This window comes from Bradysia coprophila, unplaced genomic scaffold (genome assembly GCF_014529535.1).
Source record: "Bradysia coprophila strain Holo2 unplaced genomic scaffold, BU_Bcop_v1 contig_232, whole genome shotgun sequence".
Taxonomy (NCBI): Eukaryota; Metazoa; Arthropoda; class Insecta; order Diptera; family Sciaridae; genus Bradysia; species Bradysia coprophila.
The window spans coordinates 18044999-18069514 of record NW_023503493.1 but is presented as its reverse complement, the minus strand read 5'-3'; the positions used below and the strand labels follow the sequence as shown (position 1 = coordinate 18069514).

The following is a 24516-nucleotide window of genomic DNA, read 5'->3' as shown; positions in this document are numbered from 1 at the left end:
ACAACAGAACATTGCAATCGAAAAATACCATCCTTTAATTTACTTCACATTTGTTAGCGTTTGTTTTCCAGCTTTAATGTCAGTACATGAAAATTAAAAGTTCAAATGTTCCGCTTATCAATTTCGTTTTATTTCTACTGGGAAATGTTTTGATTGATGTGGTTAACTTTTCAGCATGCGCAAGTCGAAAGCCACATCCCACATCCGATCAGTGTTGCCGTAAGGAAAATCAAAATGTTCCCACAGAGAATCCGTTTTATTTATAAAGTTTTTGCAACAGGAAAATTATGATTTTTCTGCTGTATTAAACTACAAATCCATTCATACATTTCTAGAAATTATTGCTTTCTATTCTATGCATTAAACGTTGATTGAACTTACTTATTCTATACGTTAGCGTAGAAAAATATGAATGAAACTGTGTAGCAAAAAATTGGTCAGTCAGTGATATGCATACATGCATACATCAATGCAATTGTCACAAATGACATTTCCCACTGTTACTATATATAAACACACATTCAGCACTGTCGAGTTCAGTCAGTTTCAGTCTATTTCGAATATGTGATCAGAGGAGGTAATCGAGGTAGTTAAATAGTTGGCAACACTGCTTCCGGTTTTCAGGCTTGTTGAATCGAAATCGACTCGCCGCCATCAGACGACGTTTTGTTATTTTACTATCCGTGTGCCATTGTCCTTAATAAGATACATTATTAAGTGTGATAACGAATTCGAAAGCAATTTTCAATTACTACTAATTGTAGTCAAAGGCCCCATTGATAACCTCAATAATCAGTATTTCGGTGGAACAAAGTTGTCGCGAATTTTCGTATTATACCAAGTTTTTTTTTAAAACATTGTGTAAGTTTCTTCTAAAAATATAAAAATGAGCTGGCAGGATTACGTAGACAATCAACTCTTGGCTTCCGCATGTGTCTCTAGAGCGGCTATTGCTGGCCACGATGGAGGAATATGGGCGAAATCAGATGGATTCGAGGTAAGAATTCAATGTCGATATTTTTTTTGGGATTGATTGTGAAATTCCCCTTTCTTTTTGGCCCCATTTTTTTTCTATCACTTAAAAAAAGCTATTGCTCATCACGTCTTGTGTTTGTTCTTGTTATTTAGTGTGCAATTCATTTTTTGTCGCCTCGAGCTTCTCATTTTATGGTCAGAAACCAGTTAGAAATCGAATTTAAAATCTAGAAAATGTGCGAAATATTAGATGACTCATGAAGTAAAATGTCATTGTCTCGACAAAGTTCAAGGGTGTGACCGTAATGCACCGGGTCTTTTTTTATTGTCAACGAATAAATATTTGTTTTGCATGGTACTCGCTGTCTTACTAAAAGGAAACGTTCCATAAAACACTTCAATTTCATAAGTCGAAATGCTTTGCTTTGTGATGCAGTGACAGTTGATTTATTAGCAAAACGAAATAAAAATACGAATAAATTTGCCGGCCTTCTGAAAATGGCGTCTATCCAAATTTTGTTAGTCATTTTTTTCTCTCTCTTGTTGTTTTATACATTTTGCGAATATATCGCAGTCATGCGCAATTTTGTCATATCCATTTGCCTTTGCTCGTAGTGAAGTGAAGTGTGATTAAATTTCTGTTTTTGAGTGTCAGGAATCTTCTTTGTTCTGTCGCTTAATATCCGATAAAAAAAGAGCTGAGTACAATGCTAAATTAACCGATTCTGACATGATTCGTTATTTTCATTTTCTTTTCATGTCCCAATCAGATACTTATAAATAATTACTTTGGTCGATCTTATATGCACACCACAAAGTGTGTACACTTTATTCTACTGTGCATTGATTGAGAACGAAATTCTATATTTATATTCAGTGGGTGCGATGGTTTTCATCACCTCGCACTTTTACTTTCCTTCAAACGATGTGAATTGAACAAATAATCGAGGAATATATTTCTCTGCAAAGTCGTTGGTTTACTTACGCGTATGTCGCGGTTATAGCGATTAATGTCACAGTACTATATATTCTGTATCGATGGTTTCAGACTGATAAGATTCGAAGCTTTAGATAAAAAAAAAATGTGTTGCGTAACTTGTATAGCCCCGATTAAATTCTCTCTGCGGTAAATTAGTCCAATGCAGATGTTTTTATTCGAAATTCATAAAAGTAAACTTTAGGGCTGTAAATCAATAAACCTCTTGCCGCGAGTTTCTACTCAAATTTGGAATTATCGACGTATTCCAATGTTGATGTAAGAAAACGTATTCATTAGGACGATCGAAAGAGAATACTTTGCAGAGAATCTATGGCCCAAGTGGGATGCAGTAAAGAATACAAAAAAAATCTTTTCTTTATCGTCAATCCAAAACCCTTATTTTTCACGATGTTAACTTCACTTTACCTTTTAACTACTTTTGAAAATGAGCCCATCTATTGTCCACACCATTAGACGAATTGACCAAAATATAATAGGGGTAAACCATTATGGTTCGTAAAGTTCATAGGTATGGCAATTTCATGAACTTTTGACATTTCGTCCATATATTTTATGTCAAAAGTCTACTAAATCGCCATACTCATGAACTTTACGAACCATTATGGTTTACCCCCAATCACTGAAACCCTCTACTATCACCACTGTTAAACTGATTACCGAACTAACCGAAATATTACGCTGAATGTGTAATATACCAAGTCAAGGTCTAAAATGGTGAAGTGTAAACGAGTCTTTTATGTGACAACATATCAATTACACAAGTGGAATGCTATGCTACGTTTCTCCAAAAGGCTGAACAGTTGTCTTAAATTACAGCCAGGTGATGCTTTGCTACCGTATCTCGAAACATTTACAATAATGTTACTTTGTAACTGCAGATAATCGGTGTGATTTCTCACCGAATAATTACTGTAAACTTGATTGGGGCCATTATCAGTATTGATGAAGAGAATAGACAACTGCAGATCTGTTTCTGCATTGGGTGAGGTGTGACTGTTTGATTGATTTTTTCATATTCAATAAAACAACGTAGTCGTAAGATCGTCCTAAAGTATCATTTTGTCCAAACGCAAAGATATGCTAATAATATGGGTTCTGATTGTATTTTTTAATGTGAAATTCTGATTCAACCATCATTTTCTGACGACGACGTCCATCCATAATAATAATTCTGATAATTTACACAACAACAATATTCTCGAAACTTTCTTACGAGTGGAATTCTTCGAGAAATTTGTATGACTCATGATTGCATGGTTGTTGTTGTTTTTCCTTTAAACGACAATAAAATCAAAAATCAAATCTACGATAAGCTGCAACCACATTTTCTCATGCAAAATTTTCTTTAAGCTATTCCACACACACCCATATGATTCATAGCTGCTTTATAAGCAGTGCTTATTATATCGATTTTAGAGCTGTTAATTGAAATATTTCTATACGAAAATATCAGCCATTTCCACTCGGATTTTGACAGTCTCGTTGTATACATGTAAGCCAATATATCATTGCGAAAAAGGCGAGGGCGATGATAGTGTTATGCGATCTATGTAAACACTTACGAGCGTCGTTATAGCGCCGTTATAAAAACAACAAAAAAAAAACTCGTCGAAGAAATGTTCCCATGAAACACATTTTCGTTATAACTTCTGTTGTCTGACGACATCAATGTTTTATTAATTTGGTCCATGTGAATGACGACATTGAAACGTTTTGTCAGGTGGGGAAGTTATTTTTAAAAGATGAAAATTGCACGGAAATTTTCATTTTCGGTTGAGAAACTCATAAAATCTTCCACACGATTGGTTTAATGAGCGTTGTAACCAATTTAGAATGCAAACGTGTGTTTACATTCGAATCGTTTTCTCTGAGAAAAAGCAGCACGGGAAACAAAAGAAGATCAGTAATGTTACACACAAGTCAGTGTGTAATAGTGTGATATTGACACACTTAATAATTCAGAAACTAAATTTACTTCACTGCGACGAGCTGTGAAAAGGATTCTCTCTATCTAAATTTATCGAAATAAGATTTTATTTCGGTTGAAAACTTATCTGCATTCAAATTAGATGTTGTCAAGTCGTTTGGCACATCAACATTCCGAGAAATCGTTTTTTTTTGGCAGTCGAAATTGAAATGTTTCCGCTTATCATGGAAGCAAATTCGATAAGATTGTGGATACATCGTACACTGAATTCAACCTATTCAAATAAAAGCCAATATCTTATCAATTTGCGAATTATATTCTTCAATATTAAACATTTATCATTCATAGTATACCCAGGCTTTTAATCAAATTATTCACACAAAAAAAAAGAATCGGAACCGTGTTTGCTTTGTACATATTTTTTGTAACATGCCACCATATATGCACGTACGTACATTTTCCAACGAAACAGATAGATATTGCCTTGAACACATCCACTTTAGTGAGATTATGCATTCAATTAAGTCATTTTTAGTCATTGCCAAGTCTAGCAAAACTTTTGACAAGGCTTACGAAGCTTCAACAATTGTCTAAATGTCAGAAATGTCAGGATGGATGGACGTAATATCGCACTCTCATTCATCTTAAGGAAACAAATTCTGAGATACTCTTTTAGAGTAGTCACTTAATCTCGGACCATCAACACAATTACCCCGATTGAGACGATATCCAACAAAACCAAAACAAAGAGAAATGATTAATTGCTAGCAAATGATTAATGCGAGATCTCACCTACATCGGTACGACTTACATTTATATACCGTCAATGTTATCGCACTAAATCAAATTTTTCTGTGGCAAGGAAAAACTATTCTTTCGACCTTACCTCCACATACGGATGCAAGAAAAAAAAAAGTTGTTTCGATTTCTATTGCAATGTTCAAGTAAAATATGAATTTGTGCACAGCATTGATTTACAATGTTGTATCCAAATTTGTTGAAAATCACTTTCGCTGTATACAACAATACAACAATTTCATTGGGAATTAATTCGCAATGGAACAGTAAATTATTTAATTGAGACAAGACAGTGTAATAATGATACTTATTAATGCCTACGCGTTACGATAAATGGTAGACAAGTTTTCCATTATCGGGGGGGCTGGAGTTGGTCGGATATGTTATGCTTGAAGCAAGCGCCTTGATAAAATAAACATTTATTTATTGCATCTGATTGGCGAAATAAAAGTATCCAACGACAATAAATCAAAATTTTACAATGTGAAACGAGAAACGTGATAGTCGCTTGTTTTCACCGATTTTCGGTTATATACACGAAATGATGACTGGAATGTTTTTTGGTCAAATATGGACACATTTATGGAAACGTTTTTTTTATAATTCCGTTCAAAGCGTCTATAATCGAGTCTCATAATATTAATATAAACAAAGGCATCAATAAAACGTTGAAAATTGTGTTCGAAAAATAGGAGAACAGGTTTTAATATCACTGTAGCAACGGATTTTTCTTTGAATTTATTATATTTCTCCGTTACATTTAGTTGTTGCATTTTAATTCAGCTTATTCTCGGATGAAACTGAACAAATAAAAGCGACTTTTTGAAAGAAATAAGACACAACGAGTAAAACCAGCACAAACTTGGAGTCACACATAGTTGGGTGATTCGTCACAGTTGTTAATTGTGGATTTGTTTTTGTGTAGACTGAAAACAAACATTTAATTTTTATGGGTGAAAATAGAGAGAGAACACATTCAAAAATCCGTAACAAAATCTTTCAATGAAACAGAATCATTCGCTAGAAATATTTGTTTGTTTTTTATGAATACAAGATGTATCTCCTATGCCAATTTTACAGATATACACGTCCATAAAACAGGTCGTTGTTGAGTGGAAAAATAGACGAGGTCATCACCAAATATTTACCATAAATTTCTAATTAACGATTTTTCGAAAAATTAATTTACAGTTCGTTTTTTGCATTTGACTCAAGTTCTTTTTTTTTGTACGTTTTGTACACAGTTCAGATGGATTTTTTATATGTTAGAACGGAAATGTGTTTAGATTATCAAACATGCACAAGCACGAATGCCGACCGTCGGAAACATATTCAAGATAAAGTCAGAAAACAATCTTGAACAAAATATATCATCGGTGGGCCGTAGAAGATGACAAAATATGAATTTTTGGTAGAACAAAAAAATGTTTTCGTTAAATTTCCAACATTTCATTATGATCAAGGCCATACATATAATTCTTTCTGACCAAAAAACTTGTCTAATTAAAATTAGATACGCATACAAGCGGACGATAAGCCTATGGAATACCAGTCACATTTCGCATTAAAACGTCGATGTGACACACGATTTTTTTTTTAAATTTTTAAACATTTATCTATTCCAAACCGCGGTGTTATCGTTGATGACAAATCTTTACAAATAATTCTCTGATTTCCAACAGAACTAATAAAAAAATGCTCAAATTTTGATTAAGAAACGGTAATGGAAATTAAGTTGTTATAGCTTTGGCTGGGTGAGTCATCAATTTTAGTATCTTGTTTTTAATAAAATTTGAAATTTGATTTTTGATGATGAGTCAAAAATAGATAGAGGCGATCAATTAAAAAACATTCAATGTTGATTTAACTCGTACAAAATGGATCTAATTCGACGAAAATTATTCACCGTACAAAATGTGTCGAAAGGCCATGAACATTTTAGATAGAATTTAATCGACGTCAGATTCATGTTAATGTACTTGAACTGTCCGATATCAATGGTTACGATTGTTGATGCACTTTGTGGACTAAACGGTAAAGTGCGTAATCCTCGGAGGATTAACAATAACATTGAGCATTGATCCCTTAAGCGTTTAATTACTAAAAGTTTTGGAAGTATAGAAGACTCAGCTTCATATTTCATTTTACCTAGAATCTTTTTACGGGTAAGGTAAACAGTAATAGTCGTACAACAAAGTACGACAGAGGCACAACAACAGTACTTTTATAGACAAAATAGCCTTTCTACTACTTCGACATTGTTTTGAATGAATGATACGCCCCAAGAGATCTTTTATCGTCAATTCTAATGCACACGTCTTGTTATCAGCTTCAACTATAAAAAACAAAGCGACTGAGACGAGACATGCAACATTTTGTTGGATGTGAAAGAAAAAAATTTAATCTCCCGCTTTGTTCTTTGTACTTATTTAGTTGAATTCAACACTGATACAACTGCAACAAATTAATAATCAACGAACATTGAAGTCAATCAATTTAACAATGGGAGTAGCATTCAATGTTTCCGATAAGGAATTAATTTCCCCACCTGTATATGGAATATCTTCCACGCGAATTATGGCAGATTGTATTTTCAAGCATTATTATCGTTTTCATTTAACTGGAATACCAAATTTGGTCGTAAAACTGGTTGAATAACTAATTCAATATTTCTCTTCATAATATTCATGATATTACAAATAGACATTTTCGCCTTGTCGACGCAATGTGCACAAAATTTAATTGAAAACTCATGTCTGACTAATGAACATCTATCATTTTTTTTCCAAACAAGATATAGACGAAATGTGGCTTACACATGTGTGCTATTAGTGTTTGTTTCATTTGCCCATATTTTTACAGATACTTTATCCCATATTCCTAAAACGTATTGAGGTTTTATTAAATCGGTCTCGTCTGTGGGCTGAAACACACAATAATTTTGTTCTTAAAAGACTAACCGATTGAACCGATTTTTTTCTTTCTCTCGCTCTTGAAGTGTTGATGTTTTTTTTTTCTCTGCTGTATTCATGTTCATGCATTTATTGTTTAATCAATTGGGAATTTGGAAATAAAACATTTTACTATATTTAGGTCGCAAAAAAACCACGTCGATGAAATGAGTTTTGAAAACAATTATAAATGGCTATGTGCTGATTTTCGATAAAAGTTTAGTATTATTTGACTTGTATTGCAATAAGAAACGAAATAGAAAAAACAATAATTAACGGGATCTGGTAGCGTACTATAAAAAACAAACAAACATCCACATTGTCGATGTTTTAACGCTCTTTAGACGTATTAATGGGTTTATGAAATACAAATTTCTTAGCGAAACTCTTATGCCATTGTTTCTGCTGTGATTGTTTACATTTTCTTTCAGTTGTTACCTGTTGTGATTGTACATACTGACAACAATTGATCAGTTGATTACATAGCAAAACGTTTGCATGAACTTAAATAACTGTCTAAATGATTCGGTTTATGGAAGCGGCTTATCTTTCAGACATCTCGTAACCTACATACGTAACATCATGCATCACTGTTATTCGACCAAAAAATGTCTCACAGATCATAATGTTTTTGTCAAAAAATTTTTGGTTGTGTTGTTGGTGGAAACTTTCAGCTGAATTTGGTACAGTTCAATAAAAGTAAAGAAACCGACTATTCGTTATCAAATTATTTCATTTTTTATCTTCAGAGCTCAGTTTAACAAAGTTTTATTGTTTACGATATGAGCTTTATGACCAGTTTTATTCTTCCTGCTTGTTGATTTTGTTTATCGACTCGAAGCGCATGAATGGAAAAAAATGTCATAAACGGATGCTTCGTCATATTTCTCTCAAGTTCCTGGGCGAATGGTGTCAATACCATATCAGCTATTATTGAAAAGAAATCGTCACAAGTCATCCAAATCGAAATAACCGAAACGTGTAGAGAGAATGACCTTGAACTTGCATTTATAATGCGCTGCTAGAGTTCATTACGGTCTATAAGTAATTTTGTATTCTAAACTTGATGAAAACTTTTAATTGAATTGGGAGATTTCAAGTTACACAAAACTGGAGATCTTTCTATATGTAACTACAACTTGGCAACTTCTAGGACACCTGGTATGCTTGTCAAGTTTGATTTTCCTTGTGAGAAAACACCGATTGTTCCAGAAGTTTTTCTATCTTCAATCCGTCATGGGACTTAGATTTTTTGACATCTTTAGTCCATTGTCCACCCGTTGTTGATTCGTTTGATCTGTTTTATTTTGTTTAAAAACCTAAATACAATGCATTGCAGCGATGAAGATAACTTGATAACTAATTTTTTGTTTCTCTGATTTTTTCAGGTAACCAAAGAAGAACTCGCGAAATTAGTTCAAGGTTTTGACAAACAAGAAATTCTAACAAGTGGTGGAGTCACACTAGCAGGACAACGGTATATTTACTTATCAGGTTCCGATAGAGTAGTCCGAGCCAAACTCGGTAGAAACGGAGTGCACTGTATGAAAACGCAACAAGGTAATTCGCAAGCAATTATACCTTGAAGAAAGAGCTAACACTAATTTTTAATTCCTTTTTCTCGCCCATTCACCAGCTGTAATAGTATCAATCTATGAAGATCCAGTCCAACCACAACAGGCTGCGTCTATTGTCGAAAAATTGGGAGATTATTTAATTGCATGTGGATACTAGAGGTAAAAACAACAAATCCGTACATTACAACAACAATAAAAAAATATTAATTTAAAAGAGTGGTCGTGTGTTTTCGATAAATAAAAACGGAAATATTTTCAAAATTTTACTTTGTAAGGCTCTTATTTTGATAACGAATAAACATTGATTGAGATTAACGTTATTTTTTTTTTTTTTTGAACAACAAATGTGTGGGGTCTCGTTTTGTGTGCGTTTTTTTGTTTTGTGTTTTCTGTTCGCTTAGTGCATGATGGAGGGATTTAGTATTTGTTACATTTTATTTCTCATCTTTTTTGAGTTCATGTAGAGTAGAAACCCTCGCTGAGAGTGCTATCTTATTACAGCACTGTCTTGAAAAAGAAAAAAAATCTTGAGAAAAGCTGTCAATTGATAACTCACATCACGGTAACAACTCTAAATTGTTCTGGTTATCAGAGCTGCCTTTTCTATTTCATTGAAATTTACAATTTAGTGAGCTTGTTGCTTTCGGGGGCCGATTTTTTATGCCCTGATTGAAGTAAAAAATGTTGTCTTTTATTGAACACAGAACATTGAGCAGAAGAAGAAGTAATGTATTCCTTAGCATTTGCTACTATTCAATTTCTGCGCGAAGAAACCAGAAGATTTTTTGCCGTGTTGTGTTGCTGGTCGGGTTGAGGTAATTATGTTGCATTGGATGGGCCTTATACCTTTCCACACCAAGACATTTTGCAATTTAATTCTGAACAGCTTACACACTCGTTAAAATAGTTCCAGCTGGAGCAGGTATAAGCTTTTCTTACGTGTACATTCAGTCGATAATCTTTTTTATACAAGATTCGATTACCTGCAGGAATGCGTTTTTTACATTACATTAAACAGATTATCTGTTTCCGTCGTAATATTTTCGAAAATTCCTTTCATAAGAGTATCATTGAGGTTGAACAGATGTTGTAGAATGTAGAAACAGCAAACGAAAACCTTTTTTTTAAACGAATCAACCTACTGCTTCAATTGGAAATATAGTGAGATGAGGTTCGATTATACGGAACTAAAGAGTGTCTCGCGAGATTTAGATTACCCGTTTATACCCTTTTTGATCAAGTCATGGTTCTACCAGAAAATAGTTGTTCGTACCAGATGTCTTGAGCTTAGTACGTGACTTTCCAATGACATTGTGGAACAGAAGACAGCTCCATGTATTCAATAGATAGTAATTAGACGATTTGTTTTTATAAGGATTTGTGGGGATAACAGATCTACTCTACAGAGTCGAATGCTTTACAACGTTGTCTACATTGGAAGCCCTAGAGTTAGCCTGATATCGTCGTTTCTTACGTCTAATGGCTTGCCTTTATTTTAGGATTTTTTGCATGTTTTTTTGTTGTTTCTATTCATCATCACAAAGTGAAAACTCCAAAAAAATAGAGTCCTAACGTCTGCTCTCTTCTTTTCAGATACAACTACGTCATCACATCTATATCCGCGACGTTATTTATAATTGATAAGGAATGAAAACTCTATTAATAAATAACTCTACTGTTTCTTTCTTTTCTTCGTTCAGAATTATTGATTTTTTCGACTTTAAGTTTCTCTCTTCTTTATTTTTTAAATAATTTTTTTTTAACAAACAAAAATTGCATTTTTGTGTGGTGAATTCTTTAAAATGAGTCATATAATAAAATTCAAACAAAATACAATTCATTTGTGAGCATGAGCAATAACAGCTCAATTTTTGATAAAATAAAATCATAAAAAAAAATTGAAAAAAAATCATCTTAATCATAAAATTATTTAAAAAAATAAAAAAAGGAAAAATAATAATTGTAAGACAACATCAAAGAAAACAAAAATTTATGTCCAAGAGAATAAAAAAGCAAACAAATTGAGCCACAAAAATCAAATTCAGCGACATAAATACTTTTGTGTGTAAGACTTTGGGTATAGAAAATTTTTGTTTTTTTTTACTTCTCCTTTTTGATGTAGAAACACCAGAAAACGTCGCCTGAAACGACGGAGTGGGGTTTTTTGTTTTATGTGTATGGAAAAAATATCTAATTTTAAGGACATTGGTTTTCGTATCAACGATGCGTGCAGACGATGATCAAAGTTTTAAATAAAAAAAGAAAGAAAAGAAAAATCATTTTGACGAGTTTTTTTGTTTTGTTCATCTTTTCATTTCATTTTTGGAAACTAGAATTAGCTAAATTTAATTTCTTTCTGCTTCCCCTTGAATGAAAACTTCTTCAGGTTGTATTATTTTGATAATCATACAATTTAATCGAACAATACAATAAATAAAACTTAAAAAAAAAACCTAAAATAATAATCTTAAAACAACAGAAGCACAAAAATAAAAGCAAAATGAAAACGAAACACCCCGACTGTATATGAATAATTCAATTTTTGAAATTTACATCAGACACCCAACAAGAAACTGGAATTTGAAAATAGATTTTCATATCGAGAAAAAAATAACCGTTTGACAAACAAAAAAAAAGAACAACAGAAAAAATATTGGTACTTTTAATAAAAATAATTTATAATAAAGGCGATAAATGTAATTTGTTTTCATTGTTTTTCTGAGTGTGATCGCGTTCCAGCCCGATTGGAGATTAGTAGTTTGATGTTTAATATCATCTTCCCTTACGAAACGTCAAAACTTTCGAAACGTCTACTGGGAAAGAACTCTGGTCGTTAGCAGTTTCAAAGCCTTGATGCAAAATCTTTTTACTTAATTATAACTCGTCTCCCAGATTTCTGTAATTGCTAATCTATCAACGCTTTTACTTAAATTGTTTTAAAACAATCATTTTACCATTTAAGATTATATGAACCACGACAGAGTAAAGTTAACCAGGAAGGAGCGCTGATTTGACTAGGGACAAGAATAATCCAGTAGCCCTATATTTTTTGCGAATACAATTTTTCAATTGATGTCAGTGTTCATTTGAGTTCATTTTCATCCAGTGTATTAGGACCCTTATTCCAGATTGCTAATCCGCGGCCTAAGTATCCTATGCGGTTGAAGTATCTGAAAATGCACTCACTTGAATCGAGGCGATTGGAGAACGATGAGATTATGCTCTACAAGATCGTCCACAAGCATGTTGACACGTCGCTAAGACTCTCGTATCGTGAACTAGTGAGAACGACTAGACGTAATGCGATCTTTTACCTGCCGAAAATGACTACGAATTATCAAAGAAACTCGCCACTCAACAGAATACAATTAAGTCATGATTGACAGTCTAAATGTGGTTGGGTCCACCATAACTGAGTATAAATAGTTGGTGAGAATCGAAAGACTAGTGGGCACCTAGATGTTTTAGTTTTCCTCGATTAGACGCGGACTAGATTAGATAATTTTTTCTATTTTTTCTGTTTGATTTTCTATTCCAAAACTGATTGTAATTTTCCCTTTGTTATCATTATTTTCATTTTGTATGGACTGACTTATTTGACGTTTCGAAAATGAACCACTACTGCCTGGTTTATTTTACTCTGCCGCGTATGAACCGTAGGTCTTCAATTATTTTTCGTCGTTGCTAAGCCTATGCTCAAAGCTTTGGAAAAACCTTCTAAAAACCTTTTTTCTTTTTAAGTGTACAATCAACACAATTATTAAACTTTTTATGAGTTTTACGTCATACAGTTCCCCCCTTTGTTCCACATCGTTTCACATGTTCTCAACAGAAAAAACTTTTGTTATGTACGCGATCGATGCGTTGAATTTTCTTAGTCATTTTTAGCTTCGAAAAACTATCATTTCAGAGATAAATTGTACTTGCTGTCCGAAATATTCCCTGCCGCTGTCCGGGAATGTGGACACCTTGAAGTGGAATGATTCGAAGTAAAAATTTACAGTTCCACGATCCGGATTCGATCCACCTATGTACCTATGATTATAAAACCGAGACGATACCACTCGTTACTAATGCAAGGATCGCCTTCGGCTTTAACTTTTCTATTTGACCGTAATGACCGTTTTTCATCCGAGTCAAAAATACACTATAAGAGAGTCGTTGAAATGTAAAGAGAGGCTGTACTCTCATGTAGTCGAATACACTTTAAATGAATAGAACAGCCTTTTGAAGTAGTTGCAAAACTTGTTGCAAAAATATTTTCCTTTTACAAATTTTGCAACTTCTTTCACAACTACTTCGGGTTGCTCCCAGTCGTTTGAAGTAGTTGCAAAAGTTGTCGCAAAAAACATTTTCCTTTTACGAATTTTGCAACTTCTTTTGCAACTACTTCAGGCGGGTGTTCCTCAACATCTGCCACTTGTGACGCAAATTTCTTTTTGTAAAATTTTCTTTCACACATTTTTTGGGTCAATTTTTTGTTGATACAACTTTTGCGTACGACGCGATATCAGTTATTTTGTAAGTAAGATAAAGGACTTGCGTCACATTTACCCTTTAAGGGTTTTTTTTGACTGATTATCCATAACACATTCAAAATAATTGCGGCTTGTCAACTTTCGGCACCCTGGACTTTACTTAAATAGTCGTGGAATGCCTCCAAATAAATTTCTAAAAATCTAGAATTCAGTTTTGTGAAAAAGATGATTCTGTACAAATGAAATTGTATTAAGATGTTTTTGACATTTTAAATGTCAGGGTAATATTCAAACATTTAAGCGCCTTTCTGAAATCAGAGTTTCGCAAATTATCATTCCAACATATTTTTTTGCATATATCGACTCTGTAGTGTTTTAAACTTGTTTTTCAAACCAAAGTACAACGTCTCCCAAACAAATAAAGAATTTTAATGACCAAAATCGATTTTAAATTTTCATTTTAAATCGAATTAAGACAATTCGAAAGTGGCCGCCACTTTACAAAATACACCACTGGGAAAATAAAGCATTCTGATTGGCTGATCAGAAAAGTGTGAAGTGTCAAAATATCTCCATAAAAATTTTCAGCTGTGCAAGGGTTACAAGAGGAATCAACTTGACAAAAATAAAATTTCTTTGAATTGGTAGTGGTCGTAGTGTTGGGTACCATACCGTTGCAGAGTGTAATATAATGGCGGAGAAAAAATGTGAAGCTATAAAATTATGGGAAAGAAATGGAAAAAGTGATTTGTAAGTAAATATTTGTTGATCGCCTTATGCGCAAAGTGTTTATTTTCCATTGAGTCATGAATTTGATTGAAAACAATGGGAGATTTCGCTGAAAAAAGCTATTGAAATGACAGTCATTGACTTTGTTTTTTTTTTCTTGGTAAAACATTACATTACGCATTGTGTTCAAAATCTATTGTTTAATAAGATTTCTTCCACATTTTAATCATGCCTACCGTATGATTGTCAATAATTTTCACTTCCCGCAAGATAATCTGCTACTTATCGAAACCTTGACTTGTTTACTTTTGTTGGCTACGCTATTTTCTTTAGCTTGGTATATAATGCGTACGCGTGTTAAATTACGACCTTTGACGAAATACACATACCTACAATGTTTTGTTTTTATTTTAAAAATCATTTTATCTACTCGAAATATTCATAATCGAACAACGACAGTGAGGATCCGTTTATTGTTCAAACGAAATCGTTCTATTTTCGAATGTCTTTTGATTTATCGCCTTGGTTGTTTACAAAAATAGACACTTGGAGTTTTTCAGTTTGTAGACCGTCTCAAAACCAAAATATTAGAAAGTTTTGGTTATGGACGGCGATTTTGCAATGATTTATTTTCTTGGGAAATTTCCCATTTTTACAGTATTCTGACGACGGTACCTAGAGAATATTCTCAAATATTGTCCATTTTTATTTAAATTTCATCACTTCAGCAATCAACGAACGACTGAATTAGCTAGAATAGTTACTAGCTACTGTAGCTCAATGAATATAAGCGCCCATATACGAATGAACGCTGATCGTGCCGTGTAAACTCAACTAAAAAGCTCATAATGTCAAGGTCGACAAATTCAATCGCTCAATCGAATATCAATAGTTTGTACTTCTACGACTGATTCAGATCCTATTTCGTCGCATATAACACGGCATTTTGGTTCATTGACGCATTCATAATTCATCTTTCTTTCGACAGCAAGAAACAATTGTCGACTTTGGTAAAGAGTCAAAGCTCTCCACTGTTTTGTGGAGCAGATAAGAAGAACATATTTTTCCGTGCGATCTACGATCTCCTATCGTTGGGATGCAAAGGACTAATCAAAAAAGATTTGGTGCTGTCGACACTACAAGAGATATCGGTAAATTGACTCTTGCATTCTGTAACCAGAGATTATGTCAATAAATCATTACCTTAATCACCAGTTGATGCACACTGATTTTCCATCAATTATTTTGGACATCATTGGTATATTGGATGCGGAAACGTCGACTGGACTGAATACAGATGGAGCGCCAGATCGTGGCACATTCTGCCAAATCATCAAAGAAGTGGAGAAATTTCTATCGGAAAAATTGTTGAAGGAACGGTTGGAGATCGACACTCTTCAAGACGTTGGAACCATCAAAAACAAAACGTTTTACACGAAATTTATCAAGGTCAAAACCAAACTATAGTAAGTTCAATGTTCACATCAAACTTTTCTTTCGTTACTTCATTATTTTCCCAGGATGGGGACAAAGTTTTTGTATTTTATTTTCGTTAGAACTGAGCTTGAAAATGGGAAGTTGTTTGCTCATAGGCCTGGGCTCTATTTAATCTTAAAGAAGGGAGCTCCGTAGTTAAAATTGAAGGTCTACGTGTTGAGCGGAGAAAAATTACATTTGAAAATTGTTAGTTGATCGACATTCTTCAACCACCCCATTTTTTCAGAATCGCAAATCGATTTTGTAAATCAAAACAACTCTCATGTACTCGCAACTCGCATGCTACTTATCCAGCTCATTCAATTACGCAAATTCGCCTCAATTTAGACCCTCTCATTCTTTTATTTAAACCTTTCCCGAACGGCTAGCGTGTCACTGCTGTAACTGCTGCATTAATTTCAATTTTTAACATAGATTATGTTCTGGGAGCGGGCTCATCGCCCTGTTCTGTCATTTTTGTCGATGGCTAGCCGTTCCAAAAACGAATGGAAAACGAATATTTCAAACATTTTATTACTTAGCTACAAACAGAGAAGATTCAATTTGTTCCGTGAAGAGAGCGAAGGCTACGCAAAATTGATAACCGAACTCAATCAAGATCCCACAACCAATGTATCAGTCGATCATTTATTGAAAATTATCACATCGCTGATTGGTAAGTTGTTTTACCACATTTCCGACTTCAAAGGCAACGTAAGTGAAAAATTTTTTATGTTTTTAAAGGCTGCTTCAATTTGGACCCGAATCGTGTGCTTGACATAATTTTGGAGTCATTCGAAACACGTCCCGAACAAAACAAACTGTTCATTGGTTTGCTCAAAGCGTACATGCCGAATGGTAACATCATTTGCGAGGTGCTCGGATACAAATATCGCCACTTCTCTGACAGCAAGACACCATCCTCGTTGTATGTCATCACGGCACTGCTGCTCCAGAGTAAAATTATTTCTTTGGACGATATATACTCATGGGTAATGAAGATGCGAATTTTGATTCGCCGAATGTTTCACAATTAACGGTGCACTTTTTCACAATTCCAGTTAAGTCCAACTGACAAAAGCATCCAAATTGACTGGGAAACAGATTTAGATGATGCAAAGGAGTACGTTCGCAAGCTGAACGTTATTTCGATCAACAACAACAATAAAGAACCGGAAGCGGAAGTGGAAAAAGAGGAAAATGACGTAAATACTTTTTTCGGATTACTATTTTTGACTGCCATAAATCTGCATAAAAATCTGCGCTGCGCCAATTCAAAAACCAAATTTGTGTGCTCTAATCGTGTTAAGCCATTCGGAAAGTGTAGTTTTCGTTTCGTTGTGGTCTCGATGTTTGGATAATATTGCGCGGATCATAGTAATGTGCGTGTCTTGGACGCCGATACACTGTAAACTATCTGAGCTCATTCGGCTGATTTTTTGATGGTATCGATAAAAGCGACTCAATGTTAAAACAAGAGACGAAGATTTGTTGGTCCAGATGGAAGAACTGAAATTTGTACTGAGAATGTAGAAAGAGCAATTCGAGGCAGTCGATCCAATATGCCAGTAATAACAAAATCCGAAGGATTCGACGATACCACACAAGTTATTTGCTATCACAGAACACAAGCAGTTGAATAGAAAGTATTATGGCGCAAACAACTGGATGCTGAAATTTCGAACGAGTGTCATAGCTGGGTGTTTGTTAGTTATGGGCGAATGCTACAAATTGCATTACTTACGCAAAGTTATTAAACGGATGTCACGGCCAGAATAAGTAGACACACACTATCACAACCCAATGGTCATTTACCACTTAACAAACACTTAAAATCGATTTGGACAAGACAAATGGATTAATAAGATATAAAAGCAGAGACATGCGATACAAAGAAAATTGATTCAAATGAAATGCATACCAGCACCGAATAACACAGCTGTACCTGTTCAAAATGGGACCAGAAAAGCGAAAAATACGTCACTGAAACGCAAGACACTGAAACGATACCGTGGAATCAACGTCGGCGAATAAACAACAAAGTTCAATGACACCGATAAACAGACAATAAGTGCACTAAATTTTGTGAATCAATTGACATTACAAGACTCGAACGATTGATTAAAATCAAGTGAAGTGTTCATTTTATGTGAATCGAAGAGAAGCAAATGCGATGGAAGGACGCAGCAACTTGTAATATGTACACTACCTGACAAACGTGCCGAATTCGAAGCAGTGATACACTCAAAATGTCGGAGCGCCACTGCATTATGATGATCGTTTATTGGGTTGTTATGCATGCTGTCGTAAGCCAAAATTATTTTTCATTTTTAATTTTTGCGCAAAGTAATTTTGATTCCATCAAACCAGCACAAATGGGACAAGTTTACCTGTAGGGCTGACTCTAGTCGTTTTTGGTAAAGAATAGCAAAAGCCACAGTTTGAATTCCAGAGGGTAAAGGGGAATGTAAAGATTGATTTTTGTTGGGTAAGGAAACGTTTTATTGGACCACATAGTCGGAGAGAATCTTTTTATAGCAAGACCCCACTCCTCAAAAGCGGCTACCTATTTATAAGCCTGACTATTTCTGTCCACACTTTCTTTTTCTGTTTATTTGCTGTCACCTGACCGTGTATGACATGAAACCCTAATATACTAATCAGGACAGACCTGAACTTAATTCAGGCTTGTACAAAAATTTGAAGGTAGTATGACCTCACAGCTTGGAAATGAAGCCATGTTAACGAGATCAGGCTTTACGTTTACTGATCTTCGAACTTCCCGTTAATGCTCTTAGTGCTTTTTGCCGTAAATGTTGAGGCAAAGAGATTAAATTAATGAATAAAAAGAAAATGACATTCCACTTCAAGGAAGAGCTTTCCTACATCTAAAATTCATTTATTGTCATCCTAGTTTGACTAAATTTTTCAGTCCTAATTTCAATTGAATTTTTCGTCGATATCATCCACAATAAATCAACTGTCAATCTCTTCTCATGCACCACAGGTTTGAACGAGATTTTCAATGAATAGAGTTTACTTGGTTATGGAAAATGTTAGTCCTTACGTCAGGTACAACTGAAGGTTCCACACGACTCAAACGAGATAAAACCAAACTTGAAATGCTGGCATGCATCACGAAATAATAGTAAATTTACATATTAACGATAGTTCAAATGACAGTAGTAATGTTACTGGTATTTTAATGAATCTTATCTGAAAGCGATTTCTTATCAAAAACGATCGATGAGCAAAGACCAAAGCACTTTGCTTTGCTGAGATCAGCAATTATGCTGCGATTTCCATTGTTTATGCTACATATCAGAGTACAATGGAAAACGCAGCGTAGTTTTCGATCTCAGCATCGCATTGCTAGTGTGTTAACGACATTAGGACCACTCTAACTTAAGCAACGTTACATTGATGTTATCGATCAAATCAATTTCGTTGAAGGGCTGTAGCACCTAAAATGTAAAGTAACACTACAAAAGTGATATACGTTTTGAGTAGGTTATTGAGAACCACTTGCCGATACGATAACTTTCACTCTGGACAAGAAAAAACCTGCAAAACCTGTGACATTAGACAACTCATCTATCAAATCTCTAGTATTGAATGTGGCTAGGTTATATTGGACACTGATTTTAATATGTTATCATCCTGTAAGCAACAGGAATTATCAACGATCCAAAATGTTTCACAAACGACGGCTTTGAGGTGTAAGAAAATACATCCACTGGTCTGGTGTATGTAGGATATAATTGGATGTACAGTACAGACCAATACAACAACACGAAAACTAAAACTAATGAAAAGCTTACCGAAAACAGAGCAACAAATTTGATATGTAACGCAGTTTTATGCATTATTGGAGCCACCAATTATCCCATCCTTCACAAAACAACTCAACCGAAAATAAAGTTTAAAAAAATCGAAACTCAACCGTCGATCACTGATTATTTCCAGGACAAATATGCCACCAATCAAAAATGGAATTTATGTGAGGCTCTGCTGCACGTCGGAGATTGGCAAACTGCGCAGAAATTGATCGAAAAATTGCCAAAATATTCCGTTTTGGTACGCGAAAATGTTGCTCTCGCGTTGTGCGATTTGATTCATCGCGTCATCGATCCCGTTTACGTATCCAAATGTTCGGTAACACCGAGTCGAAAGGAACGAATCTACACCAGCAACACAAACAAACTGTCAACGCCACAGGTGAATTTCAATGGCCATTTCGACACCATGCAAATGGAGGAGAAAATATCTGAAAACAAAAAAGAAAACCAAAAAACTTCCGTTCTAGGCAAAATCTTTGTTCGATTTGCGTGTCAATGCGTTTCCAATGGCTGTTCAGCTGGGACCGTCGCTGTTCCTCGATCCGGTGTTATTGTACAAGCTCGTTCGACTGTGTCGAGTCATTTTAACGGACATGTCGGTGGATCCATCAACATCACCAAAAACACCCGACGACGAGCTATTGTATTTCGACATCATGACCCTTCTCGATTCGTCAATACTGCCCGCACTGTCGTATATGGAATGTAACTGTTGCGTTGCCGAGGAGATTTGGTCGGTGGTCAAATTTCTGCCATATCACATCAGGTTCGTTTCCGTGCAGCACACCAGCCCTTGTACACATTCTAAACACACTGATATATGCGTTGCGTGTTACAGATATAGCTTGTACGGCCGGTGGAAGAACGACACATTTTTGGTGCATCCTAAGCTAATACGACGACGTGGAGCTGCACAAAAGAAAATCAAAGCTCTGATGAAAAGAGTGAGCAAGGAGAATGTGAAACCAGTCGGTCGATCCATCGGAAAGCTGAGTCACTGTTCTCCCGGATTTTTGTTTGACTACGTAAATATTTTCGTTGTATTGTTGCGGCACTGTGTTCAATTCAACCATTTTTCGCCCCCCTTCTCGTAGATTCTCATCCAAATTCAAATTTACGACAATTTGATTGGACCGGTCGTCGATTCGCTCAAATATTTAACATCATTGTCGTATGACGTATTGGGATATTGTCTTATCGAAGCACTTGCACAAGCTGACAAAAATCGTTTCAAGCACGACGGTACATCGATATCGATGTGGTTGCAAAGTTCGGCGAACTTCTGCGGTTCCATCTATAAAAAGTACAACATCGAACTGAGTGGCTTGCTGCAGTACGTGGCAAATCAATTGAAATCACATAAAAGGTAAACGATAAACGATTTCTGGTCATAGTTGGTTGTGATGTTCTAATGACTTTTCGTAATTTTCCAGTTTGGATTTGCTGATACTGAAGGAAGTAGTACAAAAAATGACTGGAATCGAAGCTACCGAAGAGATGACTTTGGAACAGTTGAATGCTATGTCCGGCGGTGAATTATTACGCAGCGAAGTAAATTTTGAATCATTTTAGCCTCGAGTCAACAAAATTTCACATCTATCTCCCACTCCCTGTATTCAGGCCGGATATTTCAGTCAAGTGCGCAACACGAAAAAATCGTCACTACGTCTCAAGGAAGCGCTTGCCAGCAATGACTTAGCCGTAACATTGTGTCTGCTGATGGCACAGCAGAAACACTGTGTGATTTATCGCGAAACAGCTCACAGCCACTTGAAATTGGTGGGAAAACTGTACGACCAATGTCAAGATACGCTGGTGCAGTTTGGTACATTCCTTGGCTCAACATATTCAGTCGATGAATATATGGAGCGTTTGCCATCGATTCACAGCATGTTGCAGGAGTATCACATACATTCGGACGTAGCGTTCTTTTTGGCTCGACCAATGTTCACACATCAGATCAATGTGAGTAATTTATAGCGTTTCAGACCAGACATTTTACAGTCGCTAATGACTAAATGAAATTCTTGTAGCAAAAGTATGATCAACTTCGTAAGGCTGACACAAGTACAAAGAAATTGTCAACGGTACAAAAGCAGGAAAAGTATTTAGAGGCAACATCGGCAATAATATCACCGATCGTTGAATCCGTTCGTCCATTACATCCATCCAAAGTATGGGAAGATATTAGCCCACAGTTTTTGGTCACATTCTGGTCGTTGAGTATGTACGATCTCCTTGTCCCGGTGGACAGTTACCAGAAAGAAATACAGAAAATAAAGGAACAATCGCTGAGCGTTTTGGACTCGAAAGATATGGTAAGTGAAGTCTTCTTTGCCGGTCAAGCAAACCGATATCTTATCGAGAACATTTTACAGAACTTATCCAAAGGCCGCAAGGAGCAGGAACGTTACCTAGCGTTGATCGATAAGTTACAGGATGAACGGAAAAAGCAAACCGATCACGTTGAGAAGATCATGCATCGGTTGAATCAGGAAAAAGACAGTTGGTTTTTGTCCAGATCGGCAAAGTCTGCCAAGAATGAGACCATAACACAGTTCTTGCAGTTGTGTCTGTTTCCCAGGTAATTTTCAGAGAATTCAATGTTAATCAAAGTAGAGTTTTCGAAAATCATCACGAGAGTCTCTATCGATCGCATATTTGAAAGCTTTCATTACATGTTCTTATGTTGACCTACCGTTTGATGCTTCACAGATGCACTTTTACTGCCATGGATGCTGTATACTGCGCAAAATTTGTGCATACGATACATACCTTGAAAACAGCCAATTTCTCGACCCTCCTGTGCTATGACAGAGTAAGTACTTTATTCCCTAGTTTTGACGACTGACTGGAGTAGTCGACGGGACCCTAAACGAAATCACTTTCATTTTCCAGATATTTTGCGATATTACCTATTCAGTCACATCATGTACCGAGAACGAAGCAACTCGTTACGGCAGATTTTTGTGTGCAATGCTGGAAACTGTTATGAGATGGCACAAATCTTCGCAAACATTCAACAGCGAATGTGCAAATTTCCCTGGCTTCGTCACGAAATTCCGAGTCAGCAATCAGGTGAGTTTTACGTTTGTTACATTGTTGGATGCACTAACCAAATTTCTGATTATTTTTTGCAGTTTTCCGAAGCTAACGATCACGTTGGATATGAAAATTACCGACACGTCTGTCACAAATGGCATTACAAGATAACGAAAGCGATGGTTTTCTGCTTAGAGTCCAAGGACTACATGCAAATTCGGAACGCATTGATCATTCTTATGCGCATTTTACCGCATTTCCCGATGCTGGTGAAGTTGGCACAAATCATTGAACGCAAGGTGGAAAAGGTGCGCGAAGAAGAAAAGAACAAACGACAAGATCTATTCGTCTTAGCATCCAGTTACATCGGACAATTGAAAACGAGATCGGCAGACATGGTACACGAGTCGCAGTTCCATCAAGTTGCAGACAAACCAAATAAAGAGGTTGCGGAGACATCAAAACCATCCGTTAATGGTAACGCGACGGAACCTAAAGAGCCGGTTGTGGAGAAAAAGATCAAACCGATCGCTGCGCCCGCCGAAAAGGAAGTCAAAAAAGAAAGAGAAAGCAATGGCAAAGTTCAGGAACCGCCTGTCGTTGTGTTGGACAAAAAATCGTCGAAAGAGCAGAAACGCGAAGAAAAGCAACGAGAAAAGGAGGAAAAAGAAATCGAGACGCGAAAGAGGGACAGAGATCGCAGCGAGAAGCGTCGCGATAGAAAAACTGCTTCACCCGCAACAAACTACTATGACTTGGCAACGAATGATCGTTACTACACGACCGATCAATATGAACCAACCGACCGTGAACGTGACAGAGATCTAAGTTCGATTTCAAATTCAAGCAACGGTTCAACGAATCGACGTCAAGAATCTCCCGATCATGACAGAGGTATATGTGCATTGAGCAACATGATTTTCGGTGTCCGATCGGTACCTAATCGGGATTTGTTCCTTTTCAGAAGTGAAGCGTCGTAAAGTGGACAGTTCGTTGAAGAAATCACTGGACGATGGGCCGATCATTTTCGACGACACGAAAAAGGAGCGGACAACAAAATCGAAAGACAAAAAGGAGAAGTCTTGGGACGATGGTGATGTTCGTAAGGAGAAAAAGGTCAGCCGCAAAAGAGAAAGTAAGTGACAAATTGAAGGTGCTCACGAATTCGGTTCTAACTTTGGGTCCTTTTAATCCTTTTCAGAATGACCTCAACGCAACCGCAAAAAATAACTTTGTTCAAGACAGTTCTTTTAAAATTAAAATATTTTGAAGAGAAAATTAAAAACTTTTTTTTTATTTTCTGATTACCGACCGAATGCCCTGCTAAGATTTGAAAAAAGAATGCCTCTCCTAGGTGTCTCAATTAAGTAACAGTGGAACAAATGATAATAGTAGCTCCTGAGAAGTTTACCGATCCTAGACGAAGTCATTTCCACCATTTTTGTCCCATCGACAAGTATTGTCCTGAAAATTCGACGACATTAGTATCGACGACTTCCAGAAAAAACGGCGAAGGAGCCCACCGTTTGTTCAGAAAGTCGTCACTTCTTCAGGAACTCATAGATTCTTGTCGCCGTTTCTTCAGCTTTCTACTTTTTGTAAAAGGAATATTCCTTTTACAAAATGTTAGGAAAATGCGATTTCCTGAAGAAACGACAAGAAGAATCAACCACTTCCTGACGAAACGACGACTTCCTGAAGAAATGGTGAGTTCCTGAGTTTTC

At 35.7% G+C, this 24516-nt stretch overlaps 2 protein-coding genes across 7 annotated transcripts; both read left to right on the top strand.

Moving 5' to 3' along the window:
* Nucleotides 1-534: 534 nt before the first annotated feature.
* On the top strand, nt 535-11854 carry LOC119077159 (profilin). Of its 2 annotated transcripts, XM_037184350.1 has the most exons (4): nt 539-997; nt 9040-9211; nt 9288-9387; nt 10822-11854. In XM_037184350.1, the coding sequence occupies exons 1-3, from the start codon at nt 887-889 to the stop codon at nt 9383-9385; spliced, it is 381 nt and encodes a 126-aa protein (XP_037040245.1). In that variant the 5' UTR covers nt 539-886; the 3' UTR covers nt 9386-9387; nt 10822-11854. The 2 variants fall into 2 exon arrangements, with proteins under 2 accessions (XP_037040244.1, XP_037040245.1); XM_037184349.1 differs by lacking the exon at nt 10822-11854 and having other exon boundaries at nt 535-997; nt 9288-9548.
* Nucleotides 11855-14362: 2508 nt separating this feature from the next.
* LOC119077130 (THO complex subunit 2) lies at nt 14363-24077 on the top strand. 5 transcript variants are annotated; one of them, XM_037184307.1, is made up of 20 exons: nt 14363-14456; nt 15424-15586; nt 15651-15901; nt 16454-16587; nt 16656-16690; nt 16775-16903; nt 16973-17116; nt 19878-20129; nt 20218-20516; nt 20589-20775; nt 20845-21116; nt 21184-21301; nt 21371-21715; nt 21784-22068; nt 22129-22334; nt 22466-22568; nt 22649-22828; nt 22891-23686; nt 23757-23927; nt 23994-24077. In XM_037184307.1, exons 1-20 carry the CDS (start codon nt 14398-14400, stop codon nt 23996-23998), a joined length of 4134 nt encoding a protein of 1377 aa, XP_037040202.1. In that variant the 5' UTR covers nt 14363-14397; the 3' UTR covers nt 23999-24077. The 5 variants fall into 5 exon arrangements, with proteins under 5 accessions (XP_037040202.1, XP_037040201.1, XP_037040200.1 ...); XM_037184306.1 differs by having other exon boundaries at nt 16656-16903; nt 23760-23927; XM_037184305.1 differs by having other exon boundaries at nt 16656-16903.
* Nucleotides 24078-24516: the final 439 nt, after the last annotated feature.

Excerpts from the sequence above, each read along its gene's own strand:
- LOC119077159 (XM_037184350.1), top strand. The coding sequence starts at position 887 with ATGAGCTGGCAGGATTACGTAGACAATCAACTCTTGGCTTCCGCATGT. Across the intron at positions 998-9,039 it reads CGAAATCAGATGGATTCGAG|GTAACCAAAGAAGAACTCGC; the intron begins GTAAGAATTCAA and ends TGATTTTTTCAG. Across the intron at positions 9,212-9,287 it reads CTGTATGAAAACGCAACAAG|CTGTAATAGTATCAATCTAT; the intron begins GTAATTCGCAAG and ends CCCATTCACCAG.
- LOC119077130 (XM_037184305.1), top strand. The coding sequence starts at position 14,398 with ATGGCGGAGAAAAAATGTGAAGCTATAAAATTATGGGAAAGAAATGGA. Across the intron at positions 16,904-16,972 it reads TGGACGATATATACTCATGG|TTAAGTCCAACTGACAAAAG; the intron begins GTAATGAAGATG and ends TCACAATTCCAG. Across the intron at positions 22,829-22,890 it reads AATTCCGAGTCAGCAATCAG|TTTTCCGAAGCTAACGATCA; the intron begins GTGAGTTTTACG and ends TATTTTTTGCAG.